Below are 13263 nucleotides of genomic sequence, written 5' to 3'. Positions count from 1 at the left end.
ATTCGTGTAAATAAGAAAATAGAATACGTCAGTCTTTGTCATGCAATCTTTGTTAGTTTTTTTGGTTATTTGTGCAGACTAACGTATTTTATTTCTTAAAAAAATGTTTTGTAACTAACTGTTATTGTACTAAAACTAGGATGATTTATTTTTTTTCGAAATACCAAATGAATTCGATGGAATGGGAATTTGTGTGGAAGTTGCTTTGGAATGCGATTAGATAACATGCGATGGGAATTCTTTTATATAAAACTTAATTGATGCGAATTGAGTCCAATTTGTGAAAATTAACGTGGTGCCGGACCTTTGCGATGTGTGGACGTGCGTAAGGTAAGTTCAACAATCCTTGAATTTAGTAGTCGGTGATGGAGTAACGCGTCGCGGCTGTTGCATCATTTCACAATCGTCCGCATATGTACGTATATTTATAGTTAGTGTATATTTATATATCACAGATAGATAGAGCAAGTTGAATTTCGATTTGATATGTTATTGTTGTTTTACAATTTTTGTCGGTCGGATGTTGTTCTTTCAATTTTTTTTTTCTTTGTTTATATATTTTTGATTAGAGGATGGAGTAGGAGTAGCAGCGTTGCTCGCTATGTCTCTTGCGATCGAACCAGATGCGCTTGGACATTTCGCTGTGGGAAAAGAGGCAGGTCCTACCTGAGCTGTTGTCGTCCAGCTGGCACTTCTCGGGAAGCTTGCCGTTCTGTTGATGGTGCTTTGGAGAAGGCGTCTCCAGGCAACGCATAAAGAAGAGAAGGCAGCAACCGAGGATGGGCGGAATACCTGCGAGCCGGAAGGCCAGATCGTAGCTGGAGGTGTGATCGTACATGATGCCTGCAATGTAGGGACCGAGGGTTAATGGTATCGAGCACAGCCCGAGCAGCATTCCGATGGCTTGCGTAGCGCCCTTCTGGCCGCACAGATCGAAAGCGATCGGTCCCAGCATCGAGATGAAGCAACCGTCAAAGAGTCCCAGCAGGAGCGTCATGAAGATCAGCGTTGGGAAGGAGCCTTTCGTCGAGGGCAGAGCTATCGAAACGCCACCGATGACCAGCAGCGAGGCCTGCTGCATCAGGATCCTGTTGACCTTGGGCAAATCGGATATGTAGCCGAACACTAATCGCCCGATGCCCGACGTTATCCCGATGCAGATGACCGGCCATTTTCCGTCCTCCCCGCTGGAGAAGTTCTCCTTGACGAATTTCAGCATGTGCACGTACGGCACGAAGTAGCCGAACAGCGACAGCGGCAAGACTATGCTCCAAAACAGATACCTCTTGTTCCTGAATATGTCCAAGTTGACGATACTCTTCAGCTCGATCTTCGTCTGTTTCTTCTTCTTCTGGATGGGCTTGAAGAAGGTCGCCGCGCCCATGATGCCTGCCGCAAGAAGCGCGAGCAGTCGCAACGTCCAAACCATTCCCGCGCCTTTCAGCACGCCGTCGATGATGTGCGGCAGGGCCATCGTGAAGACGGAGCTGCCGGCCGTCACGACTCCGTTCACTATACCCATGTACCTCTTGTAGTAGTGACCGAGGATGGCCAATGAAGGCGTATAGGCGAGGGCGCATCCCAATCCGTACATCACGCCGTACGTTACGTACAGGGCGTACACGTTGTCCGAGCAGAACGAGGACAGCAGCATCCCACCAGAAGCTATGAATCCACCCAGGAACGTCGTCACCCGAATTCCGATAGCGTCCGTGAGCACCCCGGCCACAGGCGACACCATGAACGTCGTCCCCATAGCCAAACTTCCAACCAAAGCTAAAAAACAAAAACGCATTAATAACCAAATTATTTTTCATCTTTTATTAGAGAATCAACATTTCTCCAATATTTCTAAACAACAAACGGATGCTCTTACCATTTTCGCAGATATTACTAATTAAAACACAATCAAAAATTACGAGAACAAATTAACACCGCCGACACTAACAATCAACTAAAAAAAATACATAAAACAAATTTTGTTTTCGATTTGTTTCATCATGGAATACTTGACTAAGTTGAAACAAAAGCTCTTTTGAATTGAGACTTTCCATGTTATATGCAACCGAACTAACTTTAATTTTTGAAGTTAAATTTTGGAAAATTTCTAATTTATATAAGACAAATATTATTATTAATAATAATAATTAATCAATGCAGTTGCTCCATTTAATAACGACGACGAGTCTCAATGGATTACAATGATCAAATGCGTTTCAAAGTTGCATCAGTGTGGACTAACCTAAATGATAAAACCGTTTCCAATTTCACAGTTCAAATATATTTATGAAATTTATACATTTTTCTCAAGAATTTTGTTTTTTTTTTCAATTTTCTTCAAAAATCATGAAGAAACAAACAATAGTGTACATCTTAACCAAATAGTCGATACTAAAAATCAACAATACGAAACAAAAGATTTCGATTTGACAAATGACTTTCTTTTCTTCCGAATTTGTTTCAATTTTCTGAAGCGAAATGAAATTCAAAATAGATTTAATTTAAACACGTCTTAAATTGTGATAATTTGAAATATGTTTCGATTATCCGAAAAAGTGGCGTCGTTTCGATGCCAACTGCATCGAGCGAAAATCCCTGGATTTAAATGAATCTGACCTACATTCCGCTCGCGCGTAAATGGATGGGATGGAAGAGATTAATATATAAGAATAAAAGAGAGAAGAGGATGAAATTATGTTGCGAGATGAAAGAAAGGAATGAGAGGAGGAAAGAAAAAAAATGGATTATGAATTGTATTGAAACACGGAGGCTATTGTTTATTTATTTGCCTTTAAAGGTCGTTGACATCTGCCCGCTTGATTAAGGCGGATTTTATCAAAGAGAAAGGAAAGATGTGGATTAAGTGTGAATGAGTGAGTGAGAGAGGAAAGAGTGAAGAGAAAGACGCGGAACTGATGAATCACCAGCGAAGTGTACGCGGTTACGATGAACGGCATCTCCGTGGGCGAGAGTGAAAGTATTTTTGGCGGAGAGCGCCGCGACGCCGACCCGGGTTTAACGGACGAACGCGCGATGCGCGTTTCTATTTGCGTCGCGACGCCTCGCGAATTCCGAGCTCCGCGTCTGCGGATGGAACGTATCTTAACCTATCTCAAATCGTGCGAACGATGGGATTTCTTTTTTTAGATCCTCTGGTTATCTTAGATCATGGCTTCAGGGCGAAAGAAACTGGAGCAACCTTCGAATCAATTTACTATTAGTTATTTTTCCATTTAGCAGAAGAAGTGCACATAGACATAAAATATCTGAGAGAAGAGATGGTCAACGGAGAGAAAGAAAGAAAGAATGAAAGAGAGATCCAAGTTCAAAGAACTCACGATAAGAAAAATGTATATTTAGATGTGCATCGGTCAAATATTGAATCGACCAAACAAATATGAATTATCACTTATTCACTCGCTCATAAATCAAACCTATTAACCGAAATTTCATACACCATGATTGATGATTTATATTAACAACAACAACAACAATAAAATTACATAATCAAAATCCGTAAATTACACTTTCATATCATAATAATTATTTATGGTGGAGGAATCGGGTAATGTCTGTAAACAAATTATTTAAAGATCTGAATTTCCAGTAAAACCAATTAAAAGCAAACGCGTAAATTCTCGAGAAAATAATCAAAAATCCAAAATAGATTTAGCAATGTCTTGAAAACAATAAAAATAATAAACAATTGCGCAACAAATGCAATCGTGTCCTCACTTCATTTGCATTCGCGACAAATGGAAAAACAATATAAAATATTCGAGTCGATGAACAGGAAAAGTTAATTCAGGTTATTTTTTGTTTCTTTCTTTTGTTTTCGTCTAATTGCGAACGTCGATCGCCGCTGCGCGGTCGGCGGCTTTCTGTAATTCAAAACTCAATTGGGTTTAATTAAACGCACACAAAAAAACGGCACAAATAAATTAAACGAATAATGAATATTCTAATTGCGACGCGTAATTGGAATCAACTCGTTTACGTAATTGAGTCTCCTAAGTCCCGATTCGGATAGTTGGAACAGATTTCGACGCGACCGTGGTTTAAAGGCGTCCTTAGCAACGATAGAGCGTCCGTAGCAACGATTAAGCGTCTCTAGCAACTAAGAAGCGTCCTTAGCAACTAAGAAGCGTCCCTAGCAACTAAGAAGCGTCCTTAGCAACTAAGAAGCGTCCCTAGCAACTAAGAAGCGTCCTTAGCAAATAAAAGAACTTATTAGAAGCGATAATCAAAATGTAATTATTGATACATAATATTGTTTTTGAAAAAACGCGGTTAAAATACGAAGTTCATTAGTTTTCAAACAATCTATTGTTACGCAAGGTCCGACTATCAGTTCATTTTCCAAATTAGAATATGTAAAATTCGACAATTAAAATTTAATTGTAAATACAGAAATAATTTCATTCAGATTAGAATAGGCAATTATACTAAAAATTTACCAATTGTAATTGCAATTCCAGTACATTTTCCTTTTTCTTTCACATTCGCACAACCATAAATATACAATTTATCGTCGAATGATTGATAATAATAATATAAAAAAAACGCTCATGGAAGCAATTCCGCTGTTATCTGGATTACATATTTGCTTACTCGCAATAGGAGGAACGTGAAGTGAATAAAATATACACATAAATTCACTTTAGATTCATTGAAATGAATACTATAATTATTATTGTATAATTATTATTTGTTACCAACTTCCTCTGTCATTTTATCTAATTCTCTTATTGTGGTCTTCAACTTACCACAAGAATAAATACATAAATAATAATAGCATTTCTTAAATTCTTGTATATTTGAATAGAAAATTCTATCAATTCTTAACTCTGACTGTTTTTTCACGAAAATAATAGTCATAATACAGTCGAAACAAAATGATGTTAATCGCGTTTTACCATTTCCATATTCAGGTCAGAGTTTCCATAAATCTATTGTGTTTCTATGGTAATAAAACAATATGTAAATCTGACGAAATGTGTCAAATTTTCCAATTACTTCAAATAATAACTGCTTAATTAGCATTTTTAATCAAATTTACTTGATTACAACCATATTTTTCTACTCATTTACATGCAATCACCGTAATTGCATTTGAGTCCGAAAAAAAGATAAGTTAATTAGTTAATTTAATTAATGAGTTTTTTTTTTCACAAATTAGCTAATGATTAGTTATCATTACAATTCATGTTAATAATAAAATATGGATAACGAAGCACTATTTTCCTGCATGTTAAAGTATTTTGTTTCCATGGTAATTCAATATGTTTGGAAAGATGTAAATTTGTAGGTTTTCCGTTTGAGATCGATGATCTGAATATTAAGGCCAAATCAATTTCGAGTCTAGTAAATCTAGGCACGATGATGACGGTGGAATTCTTACAATTCGGTTTTAAAAATTGATATGGGCGTAACGAGAGTGCGGTCGTTTGTTTGGTTACCGTTGCCTGGTAACCGGTGGATGGTTGAATGTGCATAAAGTTGTTTACTCGGACGTTACCCACGGTCTTGGGTTACGATTGTAAATTTAAAGTTTCTATAATTAATTGTTGTTGTTTTTTTTATTGTTGTACCTGCTTTGCTGGAGGCATCGGTGACGTTCTGCGCGTTCAGATTCTCGTAGATCTCGTTGTAGAGTACGCTGTAGGTGTTGATGACTCCGAAGAGGATGCCGTTGCAGAAGAATGAGCCGAACATGACGAGGAGGGCGCGAGTGCCTCCATCCGGAGGCGGTACATCTTGGTCATCGTCTTCGAAGCGCTCCTTCGCTTTGTTACCATTGGTGGTCACCTGGTGCTTCTGACCGTTAGTCTTCAGGAAACTCTCGTTCACTTCCACGTCCATCTCTTCTGCTGCTGCTGTTGTCTTGACTACTGTTTTGTTTGGTTGGTTGTTTGATGATGACTCTTAGCCTCAGTCGATTTTGGACATGACTTTAATGGTCGGCGTTCGCAGCACGTGTGCGCCTCAGTCCCCCCGGGCTCCTTAAGTTACAGCGACCAGACGGAAATCGGCGACGGCACACGACCAGCCGACAATAAACAAGCACGACCTGCAGTTCCTGCTGTCCATGTTCCGCCGATTCCTGCTTCATTTTCGGCCCATCATCCACGCGGCGCAGTCGTCATCGTCAACGCCGCCTCCGTCAACTTTCCACTTGCACTTCCGCATCGGAACTGACGATTCAAGTTCAAGTTCGAGCACGGTGGAGCTTGCGTAACCCTAATGCGCGCACTCCAATCAATAAAGGACACGGCCTTGCCTTGACCCCCCCCCCCCTCAACACCTAAGTTCTACTCTTATCCCATTGCTACCTGCTCCATCAAAACTCTCAGGTGTTCCTATTCACAGAATCTTTAACAAGAACTTACATAAAGACTTAATTCCAATACTTACTTTCAAAAATACAACAGTCCATCGACTTCTGTCAGTTTGACGTTTATATATCATGTCATAAAAGAAACGTTACTATTTTATTTTAGCTTTTATTAAAATTTTAGTATTTCCAACTGTCATATTTTTAACAATAATATATGTAATTATAAACTTTAATTTACAATTTAACACGTAACTGTCAATTTGACGTTCATTAAAACCATTTTGTTTTAACGCCATTTTTTTATATTAGAATACTTAAGCATTTTTCCTATTACTTAACTTCCCGCACAGTAATTAGAATAGAAGCGATTGACTAGTTTTGACCATTTTATGCAACAATATAAATAATAGTGCCACTTAACTGTCTCTAACAATTCATAATTCAACTGTCAAATTTGACGTTTATAGTATGGAAGTGTCATAAATAAATTGTCACCATTTTGTTTTAACGCCATTTTTGTTTTATTAGATTCCTATTGCTGTTTCATAATTAACTTCTCCTACAGTAATTAGAGCTAAAGCGATTGATTTAAGTATTTGTAATTGACTTATTTTGAACACTTTACGCAACAATATAATTAATAGTGCTACTTAACTTTCTATAACAATTCATAATCCAACTGTCAAATTTGACGTTTATAGTATAGAAGTGTCATAAATAAATCGTCACCATTTTGTTTTAACGCCATTTTTGTTGTATTAGAATACTATTGCTGTTTCATAATCAACTTCTCCTACAGTAATTAGAGTTAAAGCGATTGATTTAAGTAAATTGACTTATTTTGAACACTTTACGCAACAATATAATTGATAGTGCTGCTTAACTTTCTATAACAATTCATAATGTAACTGTCAAATTTGACGTTTATAGTATGGAAGTGTCATAAATAAATCGTCACCATTTTGTTTTAACGCCATTTTTGTTGTATTAGATTCCTATTGCTGTTTCATAATCAACTTCTCCTACAGTAATTAGAGTTAAAGCGATTGATTTAAGTAAATTGACTTATTTTGAACACTTTACGCAACAATATAATTGATAGTGCTGCTTAACTTTCTATAACAATTCATAATGCAACTGTCAAATTTGACGTTTATAGTATGGAAGGTGTCATAAATAAATAGTCATAATTTTGTTTTAAAGCCATTTTTGTTGTATTAGAATACTATTGCTGTTTCATAATTAAACTTCTCCTACAGTAATTAGAGTTAAAGCGATTGATTTAAGTAAATTGACTTATTTTGAACACTTTACGCAACAATATAATTGATAGTGCTGCTTAACTTTCTATAACAATTCATAATTCAACTGTCAAATTTGACGTTTATAGTATGAAAGTGTCATAAATAAATCGTCACCATTTTGTTTTAACGCCATTTTTGTTGTATTAGAATACTATTGTTGTTTCATAATTAACTTCTCCTACAGTAATTAGAGTTAAAGCCATTGATTTAAGTATTTGTAATTGACTTATTTTGAACACTTTACGCAACAATATAATTAATAGTTTTACTTAACTTTCTATAAAAATTCATAATTCAAATGTTAATTTGACGTTTATTGTATGGAAGTGTCATAAATAAATCGTCACCATTTTGTTTTAACGCCATTTTTGTTGTATTAGAATACTATTGCTGTTTCATAATTAAGTTCTCCTACTGTAATTAGAGTTAAAGCCATTGATTTAATTATTTGTAATTGACTAATTTTGAACACTTTACGCAACAATATAATTAATAGTGTTACTTAACTTTCTATAACAATTCATAATGCAACTGTCAAATTTGACGTTTATAGTATGGAAGTGTCATAAATAAATCGTCACCATTTTGTTTTGATGCCATTTTGTTGTATTAGAATACTATTGCTGTTTCATAATTAACTTCTCCTACAGTAATTAGAGCTAAAGCTATTGATTTAAGTAAATTGACTTATATAATTAATAGTGCTACTTAACTTTCTATAACAATTCATAATGCAACTGTCAAATTTGACATTTATTGAATGGAAGTGTCATAAATAAATCGTCATCATTTTGTTTTCACGCCATTTTTGTTGTATTAGAATACAATTGCTGTTTCATAATTAACTTCTCCTACAGTAATTAGAGCTAAAGCGATTGAATTAAGTATTTGTAATTGACTTATCTTGACCACTTTATGCAACAATATAATTGATAGTGCTACTTAACATTCTATAACAATTCATAATGCAACTGTCAAATTTGACGTTTATAGTATGGAAGTGTCATAAATAAATCGTCACAATTTTGTTGTATTAGAATACTATTGCTGTTTCATAATTAACTTCTCCCACAGTAATTAGAGCTAAAGCCATTGATTTAAGTATTTGTAATTGACTTATTTTGCGCACTTTACGCAACAATACAATAAAAAACAGTGCTACTTAACTTTCTATAACAATACATAATGCAACTGTCAATTTGACATTTACTGAATGGAAGTGTCATAAAATACGTGTTGTTAACATGTAAAAAGATGAGTAATTTTGCAATCAGTACTAAGTGCGTTGCAAACAGATTTGTTTTGCAATTTAATGTTTGTTATTAAGTATTTTTTTTTGTAATTGTAGCTGCAGCTGTGGCGCATTAAACTTCTTAGTTGTAATTGAATTTGAGATTAGACTGAGCGGTGGTATCGAGACATATTTAGTAAACACAAATAGGATAAAGCGTACGAACGCTATTGCAGATAACGCAGGCATTTTTAGTCGGTGACGTTTTGCCTTTTGGAACTTTAGTCCATCCACAAGACATCCAACAGTCACGATTCGTTTTTAGATCAATACATTTTTTCTTTTTTTTTCAATACTAAAACTGAAAAGTTTTCCATTAAACGCGCGATAAAAACGCAGTAATAAATTAACGAGACTCGTCCTTCAATCCTGATAATTAACATACAAAATTGATAATTGCACACGCATTTGATCCATTTTTCGATTATAAATATCCTGGATATTTATAATCGTGTGTGTATGTGTTTTTTTTTTATTATTATTTCTTGTACATCTCCGCGCTCCACTGGTTTCGTTTTCGATTCAGATTTTATGATTTATGAGCTGCATTGGGCCAAGGCTCAATCCGCGCGCTGATAAACATGATTGTTGCAATCCGCTCGACGCGCTCGCACTTTTATTAGCATGAATACGCTTGTTCCTGTGTCCCCAAAATAATACTTTTGCGAAGAAAAAAAAAAACAAACAAACAACGAAATAACGGTAAACATATTTGTGCGCAAAGTGCAAGCACCTCTTTATTTCTATAAATACAGCATACAGTTTATTGCATTTGTCCCAGCGAAGAAAATAATAACATACAAATACATTGAATCAAATATAGATTTTGTTTTTATCTTAAAGTCAAATCCATCTCTAATAAGTTACAGATCACTTGATCCAAAACGAATAAATATTTTCGATGCGATAGTCCAAGATTATTCTGCAAAAAGAAATGGTTTTATTCGATAACAAAATTCGCAATTTCTTTCCTTTTTTATTAATTTAAATTAATAATTTCAACTTGTTAATAGTTTATTTAATACTTATAATTTAATTATCTGACTTAAATACTACTAGATTCTTTGCGTTGTAGTTTTTAAGCCTATGAATAAGCAATTAATTAATTAATTAATTAAACTACTAATTGGATTATTTTTAAAATATTTGGAAACTTCAATTTTCCTCTAGTTTCGTACACGGATGATGGTTTGGTTGCCTATACACACCATGAGAACTTTCTCTTTTGACGTTACTGACGTACACGGTTGTCAGACGAGGGTATTTTGATTTTTGGTGATCCCCATATGTTTTAAACTGTTGTACAGCAAAATGACCGATTGGGACGAAGTGAAACGTTTGGCAGCAGATTTCCAGAAGGTGCAGCTAAGCTCGACCACCCAAAAGTGAGTTTACACTAATTTTATTGTTATAGCATTAACAGATTTGTTTCAATTTTGTCTCTTGCAGATTGTCAGAGAGGAATTGCATTGAGATTGTATCATGGCTCATCCAGAAGAAGATGCTGGATCTGATCTTCACCAGCGATGGCAAAGAGTACATGACACCCTCGCAGCTGGTGAGCGACATCAAAGGTGAACTGTATGTAAGCGGAGGTCGAGTGAATCTTGTGGATGTTGCAAAAGCGATAGGTGTTGATCTGGTGCATGTTAACACTTATGTATCCGAAGTGACACATAGTATGAAAGATGTGACCTGCATCATGGGTCAACTGATTGATGCCTCTTATGTGACGAGGATTGCTGGGGAAATTAACGAGAAGTTATCTCAGCAAGGACAGATCAACATAAACGAATTGACCTTGCACTACGATTTGCCGTCTGATTTCCTGCAGAACACGGTTGTTGAGAAGAATTTGGGTAAATTGATATTCGGTAGACAGGATAGGAACGATCCGAGGTTGTACTTTACCGAATCTTTCGTTGCCAGTGCTAAAGCGAAGATCCGGGGTGCTTTGTATGGATTGACGAAGCCAACGTCGGCAACGGTTATTGCGAATAATGCGGATGTAAGTGAAGATTTGTTCTTCACGTTGTTCGATTCCAATTTGGGTTCGTTGACGAGTAAACAAGCTGGGGCGCAATACGTTCCACACATTCACTCGAGATCGCAGAACGAATGGGTGCAGAGTTTTTACAAGCAGAACGGTTATTTGGAGTTCGACTCTTTGACTCGTTTAGGCGTTGTTGACAACAAGGCTTTCCTGGCTAAAGCCAATTTGGGAGAGGTGATCCATCTGAATACGTGCGTCGTGTCGAAATCGATTTTGCAACGATTGGAAGGAGACATCGACGAGATGATCAATAGTAAATCGTATTTGGATCTTCCGGCTAATTTGCCTACGGTTTTCAACGATCAAGATATCAAAATGATCGTCGACAAAGTGTTGAGCGCCAGCAAACAGAAGGAAACTGTTGTAGTAGAAGGTTTCATCTTGAGCAAAGCGTTCATCGACAGTTTGGCCAAAGATTGCGAAACGGTTTTGAGTGATAAAGTAAAAAGTGTAGTGGAGAGCGGTAAATACCAGCAATATCAAACGGATCTTCAGGTGAAAAATAATCCGAGATCTGAGGTGGAGGAAGTCAAGGTTGATAAACGAGAGGAGAGGAGGAAGAAGGCGGCTGGTGGCAATAAGGGAGGAGGAACGCAGGGTAATTTATTTTTTTTCTGCTTCTAGAATTGAAAGATGAATTGATGAAATTGTTGCTTTTGTTTAGGTAGAGAAACGAAAACTAAATCAACGAAAAAGGGTGGAGCCAAGGCTCGTGTCATCTCGGAAAGCGATGAAGGTGAAGTCGAGAAGAAATCTTTGGACATCTTGAGCGTAGACGAAATTTCCAACGTAATTCGAGTCGTCTTAGAGGCGGAGGGTTTGGACGAGCTCGTTGATCCTTTGGGGCAATATTTGCATCCGATCTTGAACGAGAAGGGTTTGCAGCAAGCGTCGCAACTGTATGCAACCACAGTCGCTGATCGTACAGCCAATCGGAGACAGACGCACAACGAGATCCAAACGAAGCTGAACAATCTCGTCGGAGATGTTCGGCTCTTCGAGAAAGGCATCAAACTTTTACCCGTAGACAGTCAACCGCAATTCCATAAGTATTTGCTGAAGAGCTTATGCACCGACTTCGTCAGCGAAATTCTCAACTACATCTCTTCGGAGGAGGGCACGAACGTCTGCACGGACAACTTCAACAACGACCAACGGCTCAAGTTCATCAACGATCTGAGCGCCGATTACAAAGTTCCGTTGACCGCTTTGATCAAAACGCTTTCTGCGGCGACCATCGACGATTGGATGGAGGGCGTCGACGCAGCTTTATCCAGTTGCAGCATGGTGCTGAAGAAGGTCGACAAGAAGAAGGATCGCGTCCAGGTGTTGAACCACAAGCACGCGCTTTTGGAGCAGCTCGAGAAGTGCGAGGATTACGCGCTGGCGTTGCATCTCGCTACGCTCATCATCTTTATATCGGCGACGCAGTGCATGATCCACGCAAGCGGAAGACACGTATCCAATCTTCTTGTCTTTTTGAAGCAGTTCCTATCCTCCGAACAGATCGTCGAGTTGACAACATATCATGGTAACTGATTACAATCGTTGTCATGGTTTGTTTATTTTAATTGTTTGTTTTTTTTTGGTAGACATGGTGACGATGCTTCTGAGCGGAGGAAGCGACATCGAAACGGCGAAAGAGCGTCTCGCCGAGAAGATGCCGACCATCAAGCAGATCGCCAACGAGTACAAGAAGTCCGGAGCAAACAGCGAGAAGAGTTAAAAGCCAAACTTCCATGAAATACATCGGTTATTGGTTATTGTTAAATTACTTTTAAACGAATAAATTAACAATTTTCTTCGTTATTATTTTACATTCATTCAACCCATCCAAACTATAAGAGCAATAATAAATAAACTCAAAATAAGACTAATTTAATTTCAAAATGATCTAAATTCCACTGCGTGTGAAAGCGTTTTGCAGGAAGGACACATCATTAGTTAACGTGCATAGTTTGCATGCTGCCAAAATCATTACCTGACGTTTTATAAAAATAAACTTCGGACACGCTCCATCACCTGCCAATGTTCTGCAATCTTCTGACAAACATAAACCAGTTCAATGTTGAAACGAGCTATTTCCGTGCGAACAAAGAAGTACCATTGTCGAGTCAATTAGTAAAATTTAAACATAACATTTCGCTGGTCTAAATGTGTTGTTTTAACCATTACCCCAAAATATTATTGCGTAAGTCGATTTATTGAATTAATTTGCATTTACATATTTATAAATAAAAGTTACATGAAAATAGTAACAAATAGTAATAGACAAACA

The 13263-nt window shown here is 37.0% G+C and overlaps 2 protein-coding genes across 3 annotated transcripts in view; one reads left to right on the top strand and one right to left on the bottom strand.

Moving 5' to 3' along the window:
• The window catches only part of LOC108560945 (monocarboxylate transporter 10), a 7007-nt gene extending 799 nt beyond the window's left edge, over positions 1-6208 (bottom strand). Inside the window, exons 1-2 of one of the 2 annotated variants that reach the window (XM_017918687.1) lie at positions 5592-6208; positions 667-1776 (exon numbers count right to left, since the gene is read on the bottom strand). In XM_017918687.1, coding sequence (XP_017774176.1) covers positions 667-1776; positions 5592-5862 — 1381 coding nt within the window. In that variant the 5' untranslated portion in view covers positions 5863-6208. Of the gene's footprint in view, positions 1-6; positions 1777-5591 lie in introns of those variants that run through there. The other variant, XM_017918678.1, reaches the window with a different exon arrangement.
• A 3941-nt stretch (positions 6209-10149) lies between these two features.
• LOC108560936 (E3 UFM1-protein ligase 1 homolog) lies at positions 10150-12756 on the top strand. The gene is made up of 4 exons (XM_017918666.1): positions 10150-10317; positions 10382-11583; positions 11650-12516; positions 12578-12756. Exons 1-4 carry the CDS (start codon positions 10244-10246, stop codon positions 12709-12711), a joined length of 2277 nt encoding a protein of 758 aa, XP_017774155.1. The 5' UTR covers positions 10150-10243; the 3' UTR covers positions 12712-12756.
• Positions 12757-13263: the final 507 nt, after the last annotated feature.

The sequence above is a fragment of the Nicrophorus vespilloides genome, unplaced genomic scaffold (assembly GCF_001412225.1).
Source record: "Nicrophorus vespilloides isolate i.1.1-1 unplaced genomic scaffold, Nicve_v1.0, whole genome shotgun sequence".
Lineage (NCBI taxonomy): Eukaryota > Metazoa > Arthropoda > Insecta > Coleoptera > Silphidae > Nicrophorus > Nicrophorus vespilloides.
This window is presented reverse-complemented; position numbering and strand designations above follow the sequence as displayed.